At 46.4% G+C, this 25,487-nt stretch overlaps 1 protein-coding gene across 1 annotated transcript; it reads left to right on the top strand.

The window, feature by feature from the left end:
• Nucleotides 1-597: 597 nt before the first annotated feature.
• On the top strand, nucleotides 598-25,294 carry LOC129148329 (endophilin-A3-like). Its single transcript, XM_054713180.1, has 11 exons — nucleotides 598-927; nucleotides 3,533-3,601; nucleotides 5,949-6,021; nucleotides 6,906-7,049; nucleotides 8,323-8,456; nucleotides 14,047-14,205; nucleotides 16,336-16,439; nucleotides 23,422-23,528; nucleotides 24,622-24,745; nucleotides 24,904-25,008; nucleotides 25,092-25,294. Exons 1-9 carry the CDS (start codon nucleotides 598-600, stop codon nucleotides 24,633-24,635), a joined length of 1,134 nt encoding a protein of 377 aa, XP_054569155.1. The 3' UTR covers nucleotides 24,636-24,745; nucleotides 24,904-25,008; nucleotides 25,092-25,294.
• The last annotated feature ends 193 nt before the right edge of the window (nucleotides 25,295-25,487 follow it).

The following is a 25,487-nucleotide window of genomic DNA, read 5'->3' as shown; positions in this document are numbered from 1 at the left end:
GAGCCCTGAGATCACACAGGCATCTGGAGGGCACCTGGCCTCCGGGCTGGGCAAGGGCACTGGGCAGCCTGAGCCCAGAGAGCCTGGTGGTTGCCAGGCTCTCAACAGACCATTTTCTTTCCACAAATTCCTGCAAATGCAGAATCGATCAGGTGTACGGGTTTGTGGAGCTTATTTGAAGACGAGCGCGATATTGATCAGACGCTGACTAGTAGCCCGGACGCCAGGCAGATGGCGCCCAGACCACGGCATGGGGACAGAAGGAACCGCCCAGCAGCCCTGGGCCTCTTCCTCCAAGGCGGGTCCCTGGGTCTGTTTGCTCCCCCCATAGGCGCCTCTTGGAGCGTCCCTTACCCAATGGCGCCAGAGGGGGGCACTGTTGCCTGTGAGTGAAACCAGGTTAGGTCCCAGAAGCGCGGATAAGGGGTGCCTGTCTCCCCGCCCACGGCCATCACAAAGCGGGGCGCATCTCAGCTTGTGCGCGACCCCGAAGCGCTGCGTGACCCCCGCGCCCCGCACCTCTGACCTTGCCCCGGGACCCAGCTTCCTAGGCGGGTCTTCCCCGCCGTTGGGCTTCCTCCGTGTTTCCACGCAACAATGTGGCGGGGGCGGAGCCAGCGGCCTCATTTGCATACGCCGGGACTTGGCCAATGGGCAGCGCGGGGGGTGGGGCTTGGGAACGCGGTGTTACCAACCGCCCGCGCGCGCGCGTGCGCGGGTGCCGGCGTGACCGCGGCCAAGACCTCAGCGGTGCCCGCGGCCCTGGAGGCGGGGGCGGCGGAGCCCAGCGCGGGGGGACCGGCCCTGGTTCCCCCGGGGCGGCGCCTCCTGGAGGCCCGGCCCAGCGCAGAGACCACGCAGCTCCGGGGGCGCCAGGCCGCGTTGTCGGTGGGGAGGCTGAAGAAGCAGTTACTCAAAGCCAGCCAGGTGGGGGCGCGGGAAAGTGGGGGGCGGGGTCCCCGAGGCTCCGGGACCTCCGGGGCTCCAGGTCTGCCCGCCTACGAGTGCGCGGGGGCGGAGTGAGGGTCTGGGGGCGGAGACGGGGAGCGACCGGAGACCCCGCTGGGGCCTCTCCCCCCTTCCCACGCAGGGAGTGAGTGCGGGGTCCCCGCGGGCTTGTGGGGGTCGGGGGCCCTGCATCCTGCCCCCTTCGGGCCCGGGACTCCCCGCGCGTGCGCCTAGCGATGGACCCCTTGGACTGCGCAGAGCAGGCGCATCTCCTCACCTGGGACACAGGCTGTGAGGCCAAGGCAGGGGCTACAGACCTTTTGGCCTTTCCAGCCTCAATGGAGTTTTAAAAGTATCAGTGCAGCCGAAGCCGGTTTGGCTCAGTGGGTAGAGCGTCGGTCTGCGGACTGGAAGGTCCCAGGTTCGATTCCGGTCAAGGGCATGTACCTTGGTTGCGGGCACATCCCCAGTGGGGGGTGTGCAGGAGGCAGCTGGTCGATGTCTCTCTCTCATCGATGTTTCTAGCTCTCTATCCCTCTCCCTTCCTCTCTATGAAAAATCAATAAAATATAAAAAATAAATAAATAAAAGTATCAGCCCTCGCTGGTCTGGCTCAGTGGCTGGAGTGACGGCCCGCAGACTGAAGGGTCCGGGGTTCCATTCCTGGCCAGGACACATTCCCGGATCCCCAGTGTAGGGTATGCAGGAGGCATCTGATCCCTGATTCTCTCTCATCACTGATGTTTCTGTCTCTCTCCCTCTCCCTTCCTCTCTGAAATCAATAAAAAATAAAAGAATGTTCTGGTCTAAGTATCCCACTGCCAAGATCCAGAAACTCTGCCTCACAGACTTGTTTTTCCTCCTGCCTCCTGCTGGGAGGCCTTGCCCTCCAGGCTGCCCTTTAAATGCTCTGCTTCCTGAACCAGCCGGCTCAGATGCCCCGCCTCCTGGGAGCCAGGCCCGGGGAGATCCCCACCCCCATCCCTGCCGCAGGTTCCCAGAATCCCCCCTGGGAGTCCACAGAAATGCCCCTTGCTGGGGATGTTTGCAATAGTATGAATCCAGGACTGATCTCCTCTGTTGTTTTCATTGCCCCTCCTTGTACTTGACTTGAATGCCTTTATAGCTGTTGTGGTATAACCCCCATCTTACAAAGGACGCCTCAAAAGAAGTCGAATTATGGAGTCATTTATTAAAGGCCGGCGGCATACGAGGGGCTGAAGCTCCAGACCTCGCAGCCCCGAACAGCTTGCCACGCCTGGCTTATATTGGCAGAATATCACAGAAGTATCGATTACATCTTTGGGTCTGGAATGAGGAACCTGTTTCACGATTTTACAGAAGTGAAACTGAGCAAGTTAGTTATCTAAAGTATCTACGAATCACTGAATCAACAGAAACACATTATCTGGGACCACCTGGACAATTTTAGAAGAATTGTGCTGTCCAGATTCTGGGATCACTGAGTCAACAGGAATGCACTCTCTGTAGCTACTGAGGCAATTTAGGATCATTGAACTGTCTTGGGTCCCAGGAATGTGCTTCGATGACCAGTGAGATCACAATCAATGGGATATTCACACCGCCATCAATAGAGTATTGGGATAGCATACATAAGTTCAGAAAATCACAATAACTTTTAAATGAGTACAGAACCCAAAACAGCAAGGTTAAAATATTAAGCAGCAATTTTTACCCAAGTATGGTTGCTACCATAATTCATAGCGACTCTTATGATGGGACCCTGGCTTCGGGGATGACAAGGGTCCCTCTTATTTGTTTTATTTTTGGTTGGTTTTTGTTTTATTTTGTTGGTGTGCTTTTTTATATATATGTACTTTTATTGATTTCAGAGAGGAAGGGAGAGAAAGAGAAACATCAATGATGAGAGAGAATCATGGATCAGCTGCCTCCTGCACGCCCCGCACTGGGGATTGAGCCGGTAATCTGGTCATGTGCCCTTGACCGGGAATCGAACCGTGACCTCCTGGTTCCTAGGTCGGCGCTTAACCACTGAGCCACACCAGACGGGCAATCTTGGTTTTGTTTCTATTGGAGCCCCTTCCGTGTGCTCTCACCTACAGTAGGAGCATAATAAACATCTGTTGAGTGAGTGACATTGTGTACCTTCCTATGTCCTCAGATATGGTTACTCCTTCCAGTATTGTTCATAAAGGACTGAGTTAAAAAAAAAAAAATCCAACAGTCCTGGCTGGCGTGGCTCAGTGGTTGGGTGTGGACTGTTGAGCCAGGAGGTCTGGATTCAATTCCTGGTCAGGGCACATGCCCATGTTGGGGGCTTTATCCCCAGTGTGGGGCGTGCAGGAGGCAGCTGATCCATGGTTCTCCCTCATCATTTATGTTTCTCTCTCTCCCTCTCCTTTCCTGTCTGAAGCCAATAAAAATACATTTAAAAAACAATGAACAAACCAAAAGAAAAACAGGCTGAATCTGAGAGTGTTTTGTGTGTGTGTGTGTGTGTGTGTGTGTGTGTGTGTGTATCTGTGAGAGAGAGAGAATTTGCGTCAAGATACTGTGATCACAAATCCTTGTATGTTATACTTACTTGTCTTTATTTCTGCAGCTAATTAGTGAAAAAATAAATGGCATTGAAGGCACGAAACTAGATGACCACTTTCTTGACCTGGAAAAGGTAAGAGCATTTTAATGTCAATTGTGTGAAGAATGTGAGTGTCATCACATGATCTCACTCCTATGTGGAGTCTAAGTAACAAAATACCAAACTGATGATCAGAGTGGATGCGGACATGGAAGCATGGAACAGAGTGTGGAACCTCGGAGAGAAGGCGGGGAGGGTGGGTGGTGGCAGGTAATCAGACAAGGACCTTGCATGCATCTCTGCATGGCCCCGGGACACAGACATCGGGGTGGTGAGGGCCTGGGTCGGGGGGCAGCAGTGGGCTGGAGGGGAGCAAGGGGATAAAAAGTGACATATGTAATGATTTCAGTAATAACAAATTCTTTTAAAAAGAGAAAAATCTGGGGGAAACATTTTTAAAAAGGAAACCAATTTGACTGTAGTTGTGAGATGAGACATACTGATAACTGTGAAGAGAGTAGAGTCTAGGATGCTCACACACAGGAGTGGATCCTGGGACCCGAAAGGCATTTTTCCCAGGTCTAAGCCCAAATGAGGACCCTTGATTATGAAGGAGCCTGGATATGGCTCACTGGTTCCCTCTAGTGGACAAAATTCAGAATGCTCACTATATACTAGAGGCCCTGTGCACAAAATTTGTGCATGGTTAGGGTCCCTAGGCCTGGCTGGCGAATGGGGCTAATCTGTGGGGTGATTGCAGGGGGTGGGGGGCCCTCCACTGGCACCCGCCTTGGCTGGCTTGGGGGTCTGTGGGCTTGGAGCAGCTCCTTCATTGAGCATCTGCTCCCTAGTGGTCAGTGCACATCATAGCGACCGGTCATTCTGCCAGTTGTTTCACCTTTTGGTCGATTTGCATATTAGGCTTTTATTATATAAGATATGCATTTTTATTGACTTCAGAGAGGAAGGGAGAGGGAGATAGAAACATCAATGATGAAAGAGAATCATGGATTGGCTGCCTCCTGCACGCCCCTCACTGGGGATCGAGCCCATGACCCAGGCATGTGCCCTGACCTGGGTCATGGGCTCGAATTTGACCAGGAATCAAACTGTGACCTCCTGATTCATAAGCTGACGCTCAGTCCCTGAGGCACACCGGCTGGGCAAGATGGGCAGTCTTGGCAAGCAATTAAAAAGCCCCAGCATGTGGTTATGCTCCTGGAGGGTCAGAGTGTATTTCTGGGCCGAGATCCTCATATGGATACATATTGAGGCCCCACGTGGAAGCCCTGGCTGTGTCTCCTGGGCACGACAGCTGTGTGACGCATCCCCAGATCCTGGCGCTGCCCTGCAACCGGCCTGAGGGCCTGGGGGGGCGGGTTCGCCTTTCCCGACTATGACACAGGGTGACAGCCAGGGCGCTGCTCACCTGGCATTTCTGTTGTGACAGTTGTGGGGAATGTTCATGCATGTGACAGCATTGGGGAAGTACGATGGTACTCCTTTTTTTTTTTTTTTTAAATGTGTTTCACCCCGACTGGTGGCTCAGTGGTTGAGTATCAACCTATGAACCAGGTCATGGTTTGATTCCTGGTCAGGGCACATGCCCAGCTTATGGGCTCGATCCCCAGTGTGGGGTGTGCTGGAGACAGCCGATCCATGATTCTCTCTCATCAGTGATGTTTCTATCTCTCTCTCCCTCTTCTTCCTCTCTGAAATCAATAAAAAAGATCCTATATTATGAAAGGGTAATATGCAAATTGACCAAATGGCAGAACGACTGGTCGCTATGACATGCACTGACAGCCAGGGGGCAGACGCTCAGTGCAGGAGCTGCCCCCTGGTGTTCAGGGCGCTCCCACAGGAGAGTGCCACTCAGCCGGAAGCCGGGCTCACAGCTGGCGAGTGCAGCGGCCGCTCCCACCTCCTTGGCAGCACGTAGGATGTCTGACTGCCAGCTTAGGGGGCCTGAGCCCCCAGTCAGCTATCCCCCGAGGGCTCCCCGCCTGTGAAAGGGTGCAGGCTGGACTGAGGCCCCACCCCCCTCTGTACACAAACGTCCTACACCAGGCCTCTCTCTCTATATATATCTTTTTAAAATGTGTTTCTTTTAATCCTCACCCAAGGATATGTTTTATTGATTTTAGAGAGAAAGGAAGAGGGAGAGTAAGAGAGAAACATCAACATGAGAGAAACATCTCCCTGCCTTCCTTATGCACCCTAGCCAGGGATTGAACCTCTGACCTTTCGGTGTCCAGGATGACGCTCCAACCCACTGAGCCACCCGGCCAGGGCACGTCGAGACTGTTAAGAGAAATGATTGTGACGTTGTCCCTGGTCTCCTGTGTGGAGCATCCCTGGGGCCCCACAGGTCCTCCGTGTCCTTCCCTGTGAATTCATCACTTGTCACTCACCAACATTTTATGTGCTTTTTTTTTAGAAAGTAGATCTCACCAATAAAGCTGTTTCAGAAATCCTTTTGAAAGCCACGGAATACATTCAGCCCAATCCAGGTAACGTGGGACGATGTCTGGAACTGTCCTGTTCCCCACTCACGGTGACCCACGCTGACCACCCACAGCGGCTGGGCCCTCCCTTGATGTGATCTAGAAACAACCCCATTGGGGTCCCAATCATGAAATGTGGTTTGGGGGTTTGTTTTCAAAATATATATTTTATTTATTTCAGAGAGGAAGGGAGAGGGAGAAGGGGAGAGAGAGAAGCATTGATGTGAGACACATTGATCTGTTGCCTCCTGCACGTGCCCCGACCAGGGCCGGGGAACCTGCAGCCAAGGTACGTGCCCTTGACCGGAATCGAACCCAGGACCCTTCAGTCTGCAGGCCAACACTGTATCCACTGAGCCAGACTGGCTATGGCTTGCTTACTTTTTAAAATCTATTTTTATTGATTTCAGAGAGGAAGGGAGAGGGAGAGAGAGAGCCAGAAACATCAATGATGAGAGAGAATCATGGACAGCGGCCTCCTGCACGCCCCACACTGGGGATCTGCCCGCAACCGGGCATGTGCCCTGACCAGTTATTTAACTCGGGACCCTTCAGTCCGCAGGCTGATGCCCTATCCACTGAGCCATACAGGCTAGAGATAAATTACTTTTGAGAGAGAGAGGAAGAGCAAGAGAGAGAGAGAGGTCCTGATACAGCCTGGTTGTAATGTGTGCACAATTTCCGTTTCTCACGTGACTCGGCAACCAACCACTCTGCACCCATCTGGATGACAAATATGCCAATCACGGCAAAGACTAAATAGGTCACCGCGGCCCTTTGGCACCTCGGGTCTCTGCCATGTCGCCGAGGGTGCCCTCAGTTTTGCGGCTGCGTTTGTTGCATACCCTGTGCCTGTCCCTTGAAGGAATTACCAATGACCTGTCTTGAAGCACACAGAGTGAAGCAGGGCATGCTGGTCCCGGTGTCGAAGATCCACAATCGGGGGAACGCCCCGGAGTGCCCGCAGCCGGAGGGCCTGCTGGGCGACTGCATGCTCAAGTACGGCCACGAGCTGGGCGAGGACTCCATCTTCGGTGAGTGCGCAGGGCCTGGAGGGCGGGCGGCCCGTGTCGCCCGTAGTTTATACATGAAGCCTTCCTTTTCTCTTCACTTTTCTTTTAGGATTGATTTCAGAGAGGAAAGGAGTCGGGGAGAGAGAGAAACATCAATGATGAAAGGTAATCATGGATCGGTTGCTTCTGGCACGCCCCCTACTGGGGATCCCAGGCATGTGCCCTGACTGGGCATTGAACCATGACCTCCTGGTACGCAGGCCGGCCGGGAGATGTTTTTTTTGTTTGTTTGTTTGTTTTTGCTAATCCTCACCTGAGGATATTTTTTCCGTTGATTTTCAGGGAGAGTGAAGACAGAGGGAGAGAAGAGAAACATCGATGTGAGAGAAGCAGTTGATGGGTTGCCTCCTTCATGAGCCCCAATCAGGGCCAGGGCCCGCCCGAGTAGCATGTAACTAGGTACGTGCCCTGGACCCAATCGAACCTGGGGCTCTGGTCCGCAGGCCAACGTTCTACCCACTGAGCTACACGGGAGATGTACAAACCAGTTAGGGCTTGTTTTGTTTTGTTTTTTTACAAAAAAAAAAAATAGAGTTTTATCTTCATCTAGTGGCCAGAATGGGAAGTGCCTCAGCCTGTAGGCTGCCAGGTGAGTTTGATGAAGAAAAGGAGGAAAGGAAGTAGAGAAGAAATGTAGGGTTTTTATTTTTAGCCAAGCTGGCTGGCTCAGTTGTTGAGTTTCTTTTTCTTTTTCCATTTTTTTCAAGAAAAAACTCTTTAAAATATAATAATGTTTCATGCAGTAAACATTAATATCTCAAGAAAAACTATTTTAAACATAATAATGTTACACGCAACAAGCACCAATTATTCAAGAAAAACTCTTAAATATAATAATATTACATGCAATAAACAATATTTCCAAAAAAGAGGGATTTTAATTATTATAATTCTTATACTCAGGTTGAGATTTGACCTATGAACCAGGAGGTCACGGTTCAATTCCCGGTCAGGGCACCTGCCTGGGTTGTGTGGGGGCCGTGCAGGAGGCAGCCTATCCATGATTCTCATCATTGCTGTTTCTCTCTCCCTCTCCCTTCCTCTCTGAAATCTATAAAAATATATTTTTTTTAAAAAAGGAAGTTTTTATTTTTATTCTTTTCTGAGTAAGTCCCTCAGAAAAGACCTTGTTAAGTAAACCATCCCCCCACAAATCTTGGGCAAGCAGTGAATAGTGCCACCCACCTCTGGGCACTCCGTGAAGGAACGCTTTTTATTTGTGTTTCTGTCCCAGGCGGCGCGCTGATCGATATGGGCAAGGCCATGAAGCTGATGGCGGAGGTGAAAGAATCCTTTGATATTAACGTCAAGGAAACCTTTATCGAGCCACTCCAGTTAGTACACGACGAAGATTTAAAGCAGATTTCGGTAAGTTTTCTCGGCTGTAAACCCCGGCGTTGCTACTTAAAGTGGTGTTTGTAGTTAAAACCATGGGGACGTGTCTGTAGGGTCCCAGCAAAAGCATCATCTTAGTGTGGGCGGAGAAACAGGTAACCACGCAGTGATGTTCACCTGCCCCCTGGGCGGGAGCCCCAGGAGCCGTGAGCCCTTTATCCTGTAGCTGTGTGTGTGTGTGTGTGTGTGTGTGTGTGTGTGAGAGAGAGTATGTGTGTGTGAGTGTGTGTGTGTGTATATGTGTGTGTGTGTGAGTATGTGTGTGTGTATGTGTGTGAGTGTGTGTGTGTGTATGTGTGTGTGTGTGTGTGAGTGTGTATGTGAGTGTGTGTGTGTATGTGAGTGTGAGTGTGTGTGTGTATGTGTGTGAGTGTGTGTGTGAATGTGTGTGTGTGAGCGTGTGTGTGTGTGTGAGTGTGTATGTGTGTGTGAGTGTGTGTGCGTGTGTGTGTGTGCGTGTGTGTGTGTGTGTTTTAATGGTAAACGTGTTTATTTATTTTAATCCTCATTCAAGGATATTTGTTCCATTGACTTTTTTATTTTTTATTTTAATTTTAAAAAATATTTTTATTTTATTAAAATATATTTTTACTGATTTTTAAATATATATTTTATTGATTTTTTTACAGAGAGGAAGGGAAAGGGATAGAGAGTTAGAAACATCGATGAGAGAGAAACATCGATCAGCTGCCTCCTGCACACCTCCTACTGGGGATGTGCCCGCAACCAAGGTACATGCCCTTGACCGGAATCGAACCTGGGACCTTTCAGTCCACAGGCCGATGCTCTATCCACTGAGCCAAACCCGGTCAGGGCTTTTTTATTGATATTTTACAGAGAGGGGAAGAGAGAGGGATAGAGAGTTAGAAACATCGATGAGAGAGAAATTTCAATCAGATGCCTCCTGCACACCTCCCACGGGGGATGTGCCCGCAACCAAGGTACATGCTCTTGACCGTAATTGAACCTGGCACCTTTCAGGCCAAAGGCCGATGCTTTATCCACTGAGCCAAACCAGTCAGGGCAAAATATTTTTATTTTTATTGATTTCAGAGTGGAAGGGAGAGGGAGAGATAGAAAAATCAGTGATGAGAGAGAATCATTAAGTGGCTGCTTCCTGCATGCCCCCCACATGTGCCCTTGGCCGGATTTGAACCTGGAACCCTTCAGTCCACAGGACAAAGCTGTAGGCACTGAGCCAAACCAGCTAAGGCTGTTCCATTGGTTTTTAAAGAAAGTAGAAGAGAGAGGGAGAGACAGAGGGAAACATTGATGTGAGAAAAACACATCGGCTGGTGCCTCCTGCTCACACCCTGCCCAGCGCCCCTGCTGGGGAGGAGCCTGCAACCAGAATGGAATGCAAGACCCTTAGGTCTGAAGGCTGACGCTCTATCCACTGAGCCACACAGGCTAGGGCTCTCCTGTGGCTTATTGAAGCCAGAAAGAAACCAAGCTAAAGGTACTGATTTCCACAGCCGTTGTTCACAGGAAATGATTCTTAAACTGTGGAGTGGGTTTTCAACAATGAAAATCAAAACATATACTCATTGCATCTTTTTAAAATATATGTATATATATATTTATATTTATTTAAGACAGAGAGAGAAACATCAATGATGAGAGAGAATCATTGATCCACTGCCTCCTGCACACCCACTAATGAGTATCGAGCCCACAACCCAGGCATATGCCCTGACCGGGAGTCTTAAACTGTGACCTGTTTCCTGGGTCGATGCTCAACCACTGAGCCACACCGGCTGGGCCTCGTTGCTAATTTTGATACATGGCACAAATGGTCATTAATTTCCAGGTCTTTATTATATATTTGGAAAATTTTTATATTTTATTTATTTATTTATTTATTACAGAGAGGAAGGGAGAGGGATAGAGAGTTAGAAACATCGATGAGAGAGAAACATCGATCAGTTGCCTCTTGCACACCCCCTACTGGGGATGTACCCGCAACCAAGGTACATGCCCTTGACTGGAATCGAACCTGGGACCCTTCAGTCCACAGTCCGACGCTCTATCCACTGAGCCAAACCGGTCAGGGCTGGAAAATTTTTAAAAATGGCCACATGGAGCTCACACACAAGAGGGTGTGTGTGTTTCTTTCATGGTAGCGTTTACTCAGCTCATTCTGTGATTGTTGGGGAACCTATGGAAGATGTATAAGTACTCCAGAACAAGCAGGTCAAACTCAAAAGCTAACATGAGCCAAATAAACAAGGTTTAAGTGTATGTGGCCGCAAAAACAAAAAAGCTTCAGTTTTCATAGAAACGCGGGTTTATTTCGATAGAGACATGCTGAATGCAAAGGGCTGAAATAAATGAGTCATCGTTAACATAAAATAATAGACCATTTTAATAAAAGTTAGTATTTTTTCTTGAACATTGACTTACCAGACACTGGATAACTGCACAAATGAGTAAGTATAATACAAATAAACCCATTTTTCTTGTCTGAAAGCGAGATATTTTCTGTTGTACACACCAAACAAGTCAGTCCAAGACTAAGGATGTGGCCATCGGCTGCTAAAATATTCGCTGCTGGTGTTAGTGGAGAGAAATATATATATATATATTTTTTTTAATGAATCTTTATTGTTCAGATTACAATTGTTTCTCCTTTTTCCCCACATATCTCCCCGCCACCCAGTTCCCACCCCCTCTGCCCTTATCTCCCCCCTCTCCCCCCCACTGTCCTTATCCATAGGTGTATGATTTTTGTCCAGTCTCTTCCCATACTCCCCACACAGACACCCCTTTCCCCCTGAGAATTATCAATCCACTCCCATTCTATGCCTCTGATTCTATTAAGTTCACCAGTTTATTCTGTTCCTCAGATTTTTAATTCACTTGACTTTTAGATTCACTTGTTGATAGATATGTATTTGTTGTTCATAATTTTTATCTTTCTTCTTCTTTTTCCTCTTTTTAAAGAATACCTTTCAGCATTTCATATAATGCTGGTTTGGTGGTGATGAACTCCTTTAGCTTTTTCTTATCTGTGAAGCTCTTTATCTGCCCTTCAATTCTGAATGATAACTTTGCTGGGTAGAGTAGTCTTGGTTGTAGGTTCCTGCTATTCATCACTTTGAATATTTCTTGCCACTCCCGTCTGGCCTGCATGGTTTCTGTTGAGAAATTAGCTGATAATCGTATGGGAGCTCCCTTGTAGGTAACTAACTGTTTTTCTCTTGCTGCTTGTAAGATTCTCTCTTTGTCTTTTGCTCTTGGCATTTTAATTATGATGTGTCTTGGTGTGGTCCTCTTTGGATTCCTTTTGTTTGGGGTTCTGTGTGCTTCCTGGACTTGTAAGTCTATTTCTTTCCTCAGGTGGGGGAAGTTTTCGTTCATTATTTCTTCAAATAAGTTTTCAGCATCTTGCTCTCTCTCTTCTTCTGGCACCCCCATAATTCTGATGTTGGTACGCTTGAAGTTGTCCCAGAGGCTTCTTACACTATCTTCAACTTTCTGAATTCTCTTCTCTTCATGCTTCTCTGGAGGAGTGTCCTTGGCCTCTTTGTATTCCAAATCTTTGAGTCGATTCTTGCAATCCTCTAGTCTGCTTTTGGGTCTCTGTATAATATTTTTTATCTCAGTCAGTGTATGTTTAATTTCTAGTTGGTCCTTTTTCATATCCTCAAGGGTCTCATTGAATTTATCGGCCTTTTCCATGAAATTCTTGAAAAACCTTATAACCGTGGTTTTGAACTCTATGTCCAGTCGCTTGTTCTCCTCCATTTCTTTGGTTTGTGATCTGTTTCCTTGCTTCCTCATTTTCACTGCTTCCCTGAATTGGTAGGGTAGCTTTGTGTACTAGGTGTCCTATTGGTTCAACGGGTCAGCCTCCCAGTTACTTGAGGTGGACACTCTGGGTGTACCCTTGTGTACTGTGTGTCCCCCAGCAGGAGCTACAGCAAGGGCTAGTTTTCTTCTCCTTTGCTTGGGCGGATTTGGAGCAGTCTGACTGGAGCTGCAATTTATTTGGTTAAGCTGTCACAGAACAGGCCATTTATATGCAAAAGCCGCTGTGTGGAGCCTGGGAGGGTTTGTAGAATGTGCGGGGCGGGGCCTCAGGGCGGGGTGGGGTCTCAGGGCGTCACTAGGCTGGGGCGTGGCCAACGGCGATGGCTGGCGTCAGCCATCTCTGCCTTTCCACCTTTCCAAGTCCCTGCGCCCCGCGCTCCAGCGCAGTAAACAATGATTGCTGGGCGCACCTCTGCAAAAATGTCACTCTCACTTTCCGACCCGATGGCCGAGAGTCCAGCCTCTCCCCGTAGGTGCCTGGGTCCCCCGCGTGTCCCCAGAAACTGGATTTCCGAGTGATTGGGAGCAGTGGAGAGAAATATTGCGCCAGCGTGTAAGGCGCGTAAGAGAAATGAATGCAACACGGTTATAGTCATCAGTCATTAGTGAGCATTGTAGTTCATTGTTAAGAATTATCTATAGCTGAAACCAGTTTGGCTCAGTGGATAGAGCGTCGGCCTGCGGACTCAAGGGTCCCAGGTTCAATTCTGGTCAAGGGCATGTACCTTGGTTGCGGGCACATCCCCAGTGGGGGGTGTGCAGGAGGCAGCTAATCGATGTTTCTCTCTATCCTTCTCCCTTCCTCTTTGTAAAAAATCAATAAAATATATTTAAGAAAAAAAGAATTATCTATAACAGGATATTGTAAAAATTAAGTTGCAAAATTTTTATTAAAACATTTCTTACTTAACTTTTGTATTGGCTGGGCCACAAAAATATTCATTGTGGGCCACATGCGGCCTGCAGGACATGTTTGACATGTTTGCTCTAGAAGATACTAGAGATTTGTATTTTTATCATCTACTTCTTAATAAGGATTCGACAGTAGTGCCGGAAGACATCCATCCCTATTTTTGGTATTGTTAATTTGGTTGGAAATTACGGACATTAACAGAGCTGGTGAGAGTTCCTGTAAAGATCTTTGAAAATGGAATCCGAGTGACAATACTGTGTCCTTATGGTCCATATTGACAATCATCTGTCATTCATCCATCCATCCATCCATCCATCCATCCATGTCATCATCTATCCATCCTTGCATCTACTCATCCATTCATCCATCCATCTATCCATCCATTCATTTATGCTATCATCTGTCCATCCATCCATCCATCCATCCATCCATCCATCTGTCCATCCACCCATCCATCCACCCACCCATCCACCCATCCATCCATCCATCTATGCTGTCCTCCATCCATCTATCCATTCATTTATGCTATCGTCTACCCATCCATCCATCCATCCATCCATCCATTCATCCATTTATGCTATGTCCCTCCATCCATCCATTCATCTGTTTATGCTATCATCCACCCATACATCCATTTGTTTGTTCATTTCATAAATATTCCTTGATAAAAGAAGCCTCTCCTAGATGCTGAGGTGCCCACCAAAAAGTAAAGTAACTGGGTCCCTACCCCTAAAATGTAGACCGAGAAAAAGTAATGACCTTCCTTGTAGAGGCACGGCAGGCCGCCCTGGGCCACGTGCCGAGGTAGCAGCTCCAGGTCTGTCTCCTCTCCCTCAGCACCACTTGAAGAGGCTGGAGGGCCGCCGCCTGGACTACGATTATAAAAGGAAGCGCGTTGGAAAGATCCCCGACAACGAGATCACACAAGCAATGGAAAAGTTTGAGGAGTCCAAGGTCGTGGCAGAGAGAAGCATGTTTAGGTTTTTAGAAAATGACGTAAGTATTGACCCCAAGCAGGAGACCCTCCTGGGAATGAAAACATTGTATGTTTGTGGGGAAGCTTTTGGGAGCATTTGTTGTTTTAAAAGTTTCCAGAAATCAGAATTTTTTAAAATTTATATACTGGTGGCCTGGTGCATGGGTTCGTGCACATTGAAAGGAAATTAATTAGAAGAAAGATTCATGCAGTACTTACATTACTGCAAAAAATTACATGTCAAAATAGTATATATAATATCTACACTAATAAAGGTAAGATACAAATGGACCGTACCTTCGTGACGCCCACCAACCAATCAGGAGTGACTATGCAAATTAACCCAACAAAGATGGTGGGTTAATTTGCATACTCAGGCGCAGTGGCAGGGGGTGTTCGGCACTGCCCCAGCCGCTCTAGGCCTCTGGGCAGGGTGGGAAGGCAGAAAGGCAGCTCCAGCCAGAGCCAAAGGCGGTGCCGGCAGCCGGGGGAAGGAAGGACTACTCTTGCACAAATCTTTGTGCATCGTGCCTCTAGTAGTATAAAATTAAAACACGTGTGCGATTGGTGCCAGCGAGAGCTTTATATGTATTGTGCATGTGTGAGTCAACGTTTATTTTTAAATTGCCAGTGCACGTCATACGTACTGGCCAGTCAGTCGGACGCATGTACAGTCAGCCACTTAGAGGGAGAGGGAGGGAGAGAAATATCAATGATGAGAGAGAAGCATGGATCACCTGCCTCCTGCACGCCCCCTACTGGGGATTGATCCTGCAACCCGGGCATGTGCCCTGACTGGAGTAGAACCGTCACCTCCTGGTTCCTAGGTCAGCGCTCAACCACTGAGCCACACCGGCCACAACCAGGTATTTCATTCTAAGTGTGGTTTGGGAAGCAGAGGCCACCACACACAGCTGGCTGCTCGTGGCCCGGACACAGCTGGGGGCCTCCACATGACAAGAGACTCAGCTTAGTAACCACCTCTCCCCTGGTTGCATTGAGCACCTACTATGAGTGTGCACAGCGTCCCGGGATGCATGTCTGATGTGATTGTTTTACGTCCACTGATGTTTGGTCACAGCTTTCACAAACGTCTGGATGGTGGGAAAGAGAGATGCCACCATCTTTATAGTTTATTCCTTTCAGCCTTTTGTCTCAGGGAAGGCTGTCATAGCGGCAAGAACCTACAGGGGGCGCTGCCCTGGGTCCCTCCTGTCTGAGAAGAGCAGGATGTACTTAGTCTCCTGACTGGACTTGACCAGAAAGGACCCCAAGAGACACTTCAGTGAGGGAACCTCTCATCCGCTCAGTGTCAGGTTCCCTTGTCATAGGAAAAGCTGGATCTCTGTTTCCACATGGACGATGAACTTTATTGTTATTTTTTTATTTTTTTTAAAATATATTTTATTGATTTTTTACAGAGAGGAAGAGAGAGGGATAGAGAGTTAGAAACATCGATGAGAGAGAGAAACATCGATCAGCTGCCTCCTGCACACCTCCCACTGGAGATGTGCCCGCAACCAAGGTACATGCCCTTGACCGGAATCGAACCCGGGACCCTTCAGTCCACAGGCCGACGCTCCATCCACTGAGCCAAACCGGTTTCGGTTATTGTTATTTTTTTAAAGAAACATTATTTTATTTATTTATTTATTGTTGGTTAATCCTCACCCGAGGATGTTTTCCCAATGATTTTTAGAGAGAGTGGAAGAGAGAGGGAGAGACAGAGGGAAACATCCATGTGAGAGAAATGTCGATCAGTTGCCTCCTGCAGGCGCGCGGACCAGGGCCCTGGCCGGGGAGGAGCCTGCAACCAAAGCACGTGCCCTTGACCGGAATTGAACCTGAGACCCTTTGGTCCGCAGGCCGATGCTCTCAGATCGGTGAGCTTTATAGCATAAAAGTAAATCTCCTGAGACTATCCTCTCCGGGGGGTAGTCGGCATTTGATTGAGTTAAAGCACATTTACAATCAGAACTCCATGTGCACGTGTGCGGCCGGCATCGCTAGCCCTGTACACTGGACCCGCGTGATGCTCACCAGCTCCTGTGACATTAAAATTCCCTGCAAGGCCTGGTCCCTGGGCTCATGTCCCGCCTCCGGCCCCCACGGGCTCCAGCCTCCAGGGACTAACATCTCCTTCCCTGCAGGTAGAGCAACTCGGCCAGTTGGCCCAGTTTGTCCAGGCGGCTCTCGACTATCACCAGCAGTCGGCCGACATCCTGCAGCTGCTGCAGAGGAAGCTGCGGATACGGTAAGAGCCTCCGGCACCCACCCAGGAAGGCGGGGTCACAGCCAGTGGGAACCCCTCCCTCTGGCTCTCTGCCTCTCCGTCTCCCCCACCCCTTCCATTGTCCATTCTTTTATATATTAATTGATTTCAGAAAGGAAGGGATAGGGAGAGAGAGGAACATCAATGATGACAGAGAATCATGGATCGGCTGCCTCCAGCATGTCCCCCACTGGGGATCAAGCCTGTAACCTGGACATGTGCCCTGACCGGAAATCGACCCCTGACCTTCTGGTTCATAGGTCGATGCTCAGCTGCTGAGCCACCCCAGCCTGGCTGCTCTAGACTTTTTTTGAAAATGAGTGATATCCTATGGAGTATGCATGGTAACCCTGTGCATTAAAGTGAGCGGTGAACAAAAAAAAAAAAACAACTCCCCTATTGTTTGACTGGAGTTGGATAACAGAAAATTGTCTTATCCAGGACTAGCATAATGAATAAATGTGGAGGGGTTTTGTCTTATCAACGCCCTTCTGACAAAGGGAAAAGTGGTGTCCGGTCAGCAAGGTGTCCCCTCTGTAGACGGGTGGTCACTGGGAGCTCACAGGTGCAGCATTTCATTTTCTTTCTTTTTTTTCATTGAAAACTTCATCTGATATATTTGTTTATTGTTGAAGTCATCTCATATCCAAAGCATCACATATACAAATTTATTCCAAGGAACTTGTAATACTATTGGAACCTTTATGAGGAAGATATCTACCTACCAGTAGGATATAAGATATACTGTTCTTCTCCTTTAGTAAATTTGAAATTCACTGTCCTTTAAAAACTTTTAACTGCAATTACAACCACAATGTGTTTCTAAACATTAGCTCACTTATATTAAGAAATGAATGGTGCGCCTTTTTTTAAACACAAATTCTTCTAAGTTATTTGTACAATTTGAATGGCTTTATAGTCTAGGTTTACAGAATTCAAAGTTTAATTGAAATTTTTTTTTGTTTGTTTAAATTATTACATGTAGTAGTACATATATGTCCTTTTTTTTCCCCCATTGACCTTCCCCCGGCCTCCCCTACCCCGTCGCATGCCCTCATCCGACCGCCCCAGTGTCTGTGTCCATTGGTTGTGCTTCTATGCATGCATACAAGTCCTTTGGTTGATCTCTTTCCCCCCCTCCTCAACACTCCCCAGCCTTCCCGCTGTAATTTGACAGTCTGTTCGGTGCTTTACTGCCTCTGTATCTATCTTTTTGTTCATCAGTTTATAATGTTCTTTATTTTCCATAAATGATTGAGATCATGTGGTATTTTTCTTTCATTGCCTGGCTTATTTCTCTTAACATAATGCTCTCCAGGTCCATCCATGCTGCTGCAAATGGTAAGAATTCCTTCTTTATTATAGCAGTGTAGTATTCCATTGTATAGATGGACCATAGTTTTCTAATCCAGTCATCTGCTGATGAGCATTTAGACTGTTTCGAAATCTTAGCTATGGTGAATTGTGCTGCTATGAACATAGGGGTGCATATATCCGTTCTGACTGGTGTTTCTAGTTTCTTGGGATATATTCCTAGAAGTGGGATTACTGGGTCAAATGGGAGTTCCATTTTCAGTTTTTTGAGGAAACTCCATACTGTTCTCCACAGTGGCTGCACCAGTCTGCATTCCCACCAGCAGTGCACGAGGGTTCCTTTTTCTCCGCATCCTCGCCAGCACTTGTTGTTTGTTGATTTGTTGATGATAGCCATTCTGACAGGTGTGAGATGGTACCGCACTGTCGTTTTGATTTGCATCTCTCAAGTGATTAGTGACTTTGAGCATGTTTTCATATGTCTCTGGGCCTTCCTCTGTCTTCTTTTGAAAATATTCTATTTAGGCGCGTTGCCCATTTTTTTTATTTTATTGGATCATTTATCTTCCTTTTATTAAGTTGTATAAGTTCCCTGTAGATGTTGGAGATTAAACCTTTATCAGTGATAACATTTGCAAATATGTTCTCCCATACAGTGGGCTTTCTTGTTATTTTGTTGATGGTTTCTTTTGCTGAGTGAAAGCTTTTTATTTTGATGTAGTCCCATTTGTTTTATTTTCTCTTTAGTTTCCATTGCCCTAGGAGCGGTATCGGTGAAGAAATTTCTTTGGCGTATGTCTGAGATTTCTCTGCCTGTGGATTCCTCTAGTATTTTTATGGTTTCCTGTCTTATGTTTAAGTCCTTTATCCAGTTTGAGTTTATTTTTGTGAATGGCGTAACTTGGTGGTCTAGTTTCATTTTTTTGCATGTATCCGTCCAATTTTCCCAACATCATTTATTGAAGAGACTGTCTTGACTCCATTGTATGTTCATGCCTCCTTTGTCAAATATTAATTGAGCATAGTGGTTTGGGTCGATATCTGGGTTCTCTATTCTATTCCATTGATCTATATGTCTGTTCTTGTGCCAGTACCAGGCTGTTTTGAGAACAGTGGCCTTGTAATACAGCTTGAAATCTGGTATTGAGATCCCACCTACTTTGTTCTTTCTCAGGATTGCTGTGGCTATTCGGGATCTTTTTTTATTCCAGATGAATTTTTGGAGAGTTCTTTCTAGGTCTGTGAAATATGCCGTTGGTATTTTAATGGGGAGTGCATTGAATCTATAGATTGCTTTGGGTAGTATGGACATTTGAATGATGTTGATTCTACCAATCCATGAACATGGTATGTTCTTCCATGTGTTTACGTCTTCCTCTATCTCCTTTTTTCAGTGTCCTATAGTTTTCCGCATATAGGTCTTTTACCTCCTTAGTTAAGTTTATTCCTAGGTATCTTAATTTTTTTGGTATGATGATAAATGGGTTTGCTTTTTTTTTTTTTTTTGAAATATTTTTTATTGATTTTTTACAGAGAGGAAGGGAGAGGGATAGAGAGCTAGAAACATCGATGAGAGAGAATCATCGACCAGCTGCCTCCTGCACACCCCATACCAGGGATGTGCCCGCAGCCAATGTACATGCCCTTGACCGGAATCGAACCTGGGACCTTTCAGTCCGCAGACCGACGCTCTATCCATTGAGCCAAACCGGTTTCGGCTGGGTTTGCTTTTTTAGTCTCTCTTTCTGTAACTTCACTATTGGTGTATAGAAATAATTATATTTATTTAATTATTATAATAAATAATATATTCAGAGAAATAATTCAGAGAAATGGTCATAAGGTGGATGAAAAGAATGGAAGATAAATTCGACAATATGTGTAAGAACCAAGAGGAAATGAAGAAGAATCAAGAACAAATGAAAAATGACATCGCTGCTATAAAGAACTCAATAGAAAGCATCAAGAGTAGACTAGAAGAACCAGAAGACCGAATCAGTGAGCTAGAAGACAAGGTAGGAAAAAATACCCAAGTAGAGCTGCTTCTAGAAAAAGAAATTAAAAAGTAAGAGGAGAGCCTAAGGTAACTTTGGGACAACACGAAACAAAACAACATCTGCATAAGAGCGGTGCCAGAAGGAGAGGAAGCTGAGCAAGGAATAGAAAACCTGTTTGAAATAATAATGACAGAAAACTTCCCTGATATAGGGAAGAAAAAAACCCACACAAATCCAAGAAGCTCACAGAGTCCCAAGCAAAATGAACACCAAAAAACCAACACCAAGGCACATTATAATTAAATTGGCAAACACCAACGACAAAGTAAGAATCTTAAAAGCAGCTAGAGAGACAGAAAGTTACCTACAAAGGATTCCCCATCAGGCTAGCGACTGATTTCTCAACAGAAACACATCAGGCCAGAAGGGAATGGAATGAAATATACAAAGTCATGCAAAGGAAGGGTCTGAATCCAAGAATACTGTACTCAGCAAGGCTATCAATCAAAATTGAAGGTGAAATCAGGAGCTTCACAGACAAAAAAGGACTAAGGGAGTTTATCACCACCAAACCAGCAATGTAAGAAATGCTAAAGGGTCTGCTGTAAAAAAAAAAAAAAAAAAAAAAAAAAAAGGGAAGCGAAGAAGGAACACAGGGGTAAAGAATAAAAATTGCGACCAACAAGTACCTATCAATAATAACTTTAAATGTAAATGGATTAAATGTCCCAATCAAAAGACATAGGGTAATGGTTTGGATAAGAAAATTTGACCCATATATCTGCTGTCTACAAGAAACCCACTTCAGAAAAATAGATTCACACAGACTGAGAGTGAAGGCATGGAAAAAGGTTTTCCAGGCGAATGGAAATGAAAAAAAAAAGCTGGGGTAGCAATACTTATATCTGACAAATTAGATCTCAAAGTGAAGGATATAAAAAGAGGTAAGGAAGGCCACTTCATAATACAAAAGGGAGCAATCCAGCAAGAAGAAATAACTCTGGTAAACATATACACACCCAATACAGGAGCACCCAAATACATAACAAAACTCCTGGAGGATGTCAAGGGAGAGATTGACAGAAATACAATCATAGTAGGAGACTTTAGTACCCCGGTATCACCATTGGACAAATCCTCTAAACAAAAAATCAGCAAAGAAACAGCAATCCTAAATGACTCACTAGACCAGATGGAATTAATTGACATCTTCAGAACATTTCACCCCAAAGCCACAGAATATACATTCTTCTCAAGTGCACATGGGTCATTTTCAAAGATTGACCATATGCTGGGTCACAGGCAAAGTCTCTTCAAATTCAAGAAGATAGAAATCCTATCAAGCATCTTCTCAGATCACAGTGGCATAAAACTGGAAATCAACTACAATAAAAACAATCCAAGAAAATCAAACACATGGAGACTAAATAGCATGCTATTAAACAATGACTGGGTTGCCAGGGAGATCAAGGAAGAAATAAAAAACATCATGGCAACAAATGACAATGAAAACACAACAATCCAAAATCTATGAGACACAGTGAAAGCAGTCCTGAGAGGGAAGTTCATAGCTCTACAATCCTACTTCAAAAAAACAAGAAACAATGGTAATAAATTACCTAACTCTACAACTCAACGAGTTAGAAAGAGAGCAATAAGAAAATCCCAGTGTAAACAGAAGGAAGGAAATAACAAAGATCAGAGCGGAGATAAATGAGATAGAGACAAAAAACAACAACAACAATACAAAAGATCAACAAAACCAAGATCTGGTTCTTTAAAAGAATAAACAAGATTGATGAAGCTCTAGCCACGCTCACCAAGAAGCAAAGAGAGAGGACCTAAATAAACAAAATCCAAAATGAAAGAGGAGAAATAACAACAGACCCCACAGTTATACAAAGGATTCTTCAAAAATACTATGAACAACTCTATTCCATCAAACTGGACAATCTGTAGGAAATGGACATATTCCTAGAAAAAACAACCTTCTAAAACTCAATCAGGAAGAATCGAAGCATCTCAATAGGCCAATAACTATGGATGAAATTGAAGCAGTCATCAAAAAGCTTCCGGCAAACAAAAGCCCGGGGCCAGATGGCTTCACAGGAGAGTTTTACCAAACATTCAAGGAAGAACTAAAACCTGTCCTCCTCAAACTATTCAAAAAAATTCAAGAGGAAGGAACACTTCCAAGCTCCTTCTATGAAGCCCGCGTCACCCTAATACCAAAACCAGATAAAGACAACACAATGAAAGAGAATTACAGGCCAATATCCCTCATGAACATAGATGCCAAAATCCTCAACAAAATTCTAGCAAATCGGATCCAGCAGTACATCAGAAAGATCATACACTATGACCAAGTAGGATTTATCCCAGGGATGCAAGGATGGTACAGTATCCGCAAATCAATAAACGTGATACATATATAAACAAATTGAAAAATAAAAATCACATAATCATATCAATTGATGCAGATAAATCATTTGACAAAATCCAACACCCATTCTTGATAAAAAGTCTCAGCAAGGTGGGGAATAGAAGGATCATACCTCAATGTAATAAAATCCATATATGATAAACACACAGTCAACATCATACTCAATGGGCAAAAACTAAAACCATTTTCCCTAAAACAGGAACTGAACAGGGATGCCCACTCTCACCACTCCTGTTCGACATAGTAATGGAAGTATTAGCCATTGCAATTAGACGAGAATAAGAAATAATAGGCATTCAAATTGGAAAAGAAGAAGTAAAGCTGTCCTTAATTGCAGATGACATGATATTGTACTTAAAAACCCCAAAACACTCCATCAAAAAGCTATTAGACTTAATAAATGAATTTGGCAAGGTAGCAGGATACAAAATTAACGCCAAGAAATCTATGGCATTTCTATACACCAATAGTGAACTTACAGAAAGAAAAACTAAAAAGAACAGCATTTCATTTTCTGTCTCTGTATCGGGGAGAAAAAGAGACAGAAAATGAAAGCACCTCCCCGTGGCAGGATCCTGCTGGTCACACAGGAGTTAATCCCCCTCCCAACCTAAGGCTCCTGCTGCTGACTCAGGAGGTGAGCCCCTCCCACTGACAGGATCCTGCTGGTCACACATGAGCTAAGCCCCTCCCACAGGAGCTAAACTCCTCCCATAGGACGTAAGCACCTCCCACTGTCTGGGTCCTGTGGGTAACAGGCATTATGCCCCACACTCCTGAGCTAAGCTCCTCCCACAGGAGCTAAGCCCCTCCCACTGACAGGATCCTGTTGGTCACACAGAAGGTAAGCCACTGCCACAGGCAGGGTCCTGCTGGGCTTAACTCCCATGTGACCTCTGCCCGCTGCCAAGACCTACTTCACCATAGACGCTCTTACAAGGCATGGTTGAACATCGACATCTCGGGGCGTCACCTCTAGCACTTTGGGCTACTCCAGAGTCGGGGTGTAAAAGTCACCCCGAAAACGCCCCTCAGGGTGTAGGCTCCTCAAGGCAGAGCCAGCGTGTGTGGGAGGCTGTTGGGCTTCAGCCGACACATCTTCCAACGTGTGTGTGTGTGTGTTATGTGTGTGTGTGTGTGTGTGTTATGTGTGTGTGTGTGTGTGTGTGATATGTGTGTGTGTGTTATATGTGTTATGTGTGTGTTACAGAATCGCGGCCGCCTCCTCTCTGAGCAGAAATAACTTCAGGCCACGGCCCCTGAGAAGGTGTCCCTGCGCACTCAACGTGTCCGCCGCCTCCTCGTCCAGGTCGAAAGGTGAGATGCCCGCACTGGGGCCAGGTGCGCCCTGCGGGAGGGTCTGCCGGAAGCCTGTGCTCCTGCGTGTGGCCCGTGCTCCTCTGCCATTGAAGACACTGACACCCCGAATTCCCCACCTCCCCTCCTCCCCCTGCCATCACCCCCAGGAATGCCCCTTACCCTGCTTCCTGGACTCGGGTACTTCTGTCAATTTTTAAAAACCAGCAGCAGGGCCCCGACCAGTTTGGCTCACTGTTTAGAGCATCAGTCTGCAAACTAAAGGATCCCGGGTTCGATTCCAGTCAAGGGCAGGTACCTCAGTGGCCTCGGTCATCTGTAACGCTCACTGGGCATGGGGTAGACTCTAACCGTGAGAGGGACACAGGCGATGGGACTTGAGTGATGAAGGCTGTGACTCGAGAAGGGACATCAAGTGCAGCACCAGAGGTGGGGGCTCTGATATCTGCGATCTGATGCGGTTCATTAGGTGAGGTGGAAGTGAAAAGCACTCAGGGAGGGAGGCCTTTGTAGCAGGATGCGAGGCTGAGTTAGAATTTTGGAAAGAAGGTGATTAGGAAAAATTCTGTCCGCAACAAGGCATATTGGTGTTCTTGAAATTGTGTCTCTGGGAAAGAGGCTGTGTGAGAGGAGTGTGTTTTGAGGAATTATGTGACTGTTAGTGAAAGGTGATGGACTCAGCATCCTAGGATTGAGTTCCAAAAAGTGAAGTGTGATCCCATGCTTTTCTGAGTCTTGGAGGGCCATTCTGGGCACTACAGGGGGAATGCCTGACAAGACCTGTGTGAAATCAATCACACTCCCTTTATGGCCAACATTTCTCCCTCAGCTGTATTGAGCAGAGGCTGTGTGACGTACATGTGAGGCCCAGGACTCAGATATATTTTATCTGCTCATCCAACTTCATTGTTGTGGGAAGACGCGGTACCAGTTGGCATATAAGGAGAGAGTCAGTTCAATTGGACTAAGGCCTGGTACCTACTCTGATGAAGGTAGTAGAGGGAGAGGATGGAAGTGTAGGGTGGGGAATATGATGAACAGAAAATCATAGGGGAGATGCTGATCATGGGCTGAACTGTCCCCATTATGACAGGATATGAACTTTGAGGACGTGGCCATTTCCTTCTCTCAGGAGGCGTGGGGGCTCCTTGATGAGGCTCAGAGACGTCTATACTGCGATGTGATGCTGGAAGTGTTCGCACTTGTATCATCCGTAGGTAAGACTCACATTTTCTAGTGTACCGAGGTGATGGCCCCTCTTCCTTTATTCTCCAGACATAACTTTCTCTCTTCCAGAGCCAAACCATGGGCTCTGTTCATTTCCCCCACATTATTTTATTTTAGTTTTTAAATATATTTTATGGATTTTTTACAGATTTTTTTCCTTGTTCTTGATCATCAGTAGCCCAGACCTTCATTGCAGCATCCTCTAAGTCCTTCCTGGAAATCTTTTGCTCTCATCCAGTTGCACGAAGCCAAGGTAATAAGTGCGACACACTTTTGTAAAGGGATATCCCCGTGTCACTGTCAACATTCATTTCCTCACCATATTTCTGTTTTCAGGATGTTGGCATAAAATGGGCCAGGAGGAGACCTGTTCTGAGGAGAGTGGATCTGTACAAGTGGATGCAAAAGTTATGGCTTCTAAGAGCTCCAGCAACCCAGAGGACCCATCTCTGTAAGCGGTGTTTCTCGGTTTTAAAAGATGTTCTGTACCTGACTGAGTCACAAGCCGCATACTCTGAGCATAAAGCCTTCTTCAATGACACATGTGTTAGAGGCTTCAGTTTCCATGTAAACCATCACCAGCAACAGAGGGATGTCTGTGGAGAGAAGTCCTGGAAAGAAGCTATGGACAGGGCCTTGTTTGTGAGCAGGTGCACCCCCCATATCTCAGGGGTGCCTTCAACCACTGGGGAGCCTGGGAAAGACTTCTCAGCCACCCCCAACTGCCCTCCC

This window comes from Eptesicus fuscus, chromosome 25, assembly GCF_027574615.1.
Source record: "Eptesicus fuscus isolate TK198812 chromosome 25, DD_ASM_mEF_20220401, whole genome shotgun sequence".
Taxonomy (NCBI): Eukaryota; Metazoa; Chordata; class Mammalia; order Chiroptera; family Vespertilionidae; genus Eptesicus; species Eptesicus fuscus.
Note: the sequence above shows the minus strand (reverse complement) of the source record. Positions and strands in the feature narration are given on the sequence as shown.

Excerpts from the sequence above, each read along its gene's own strand:
- LOC129148329 (XM_054713180.1), top strand. The coding sequence starts at position 598 with ATGTGGCGGGGGCGGAGCCAGCGGCCTCATTTGCATACGCCGGGACTT. Across the intron at positions 928-3,532 it reads AGTTACTCAAAGCCAGCCAG|CTAATTAGTGAAAAAATAAA; the intron begins GTGGGGGCGCGG and ends TTATTTCTGCAG. Across the intron at positions 8,457-14,046 it reads AAGATTTAAAGCAGATTTCG|CACCACTTGAAGAGGCTGGA; the intron begins GTAAGTTTTCTC and ends CCTCTCCCTCAG.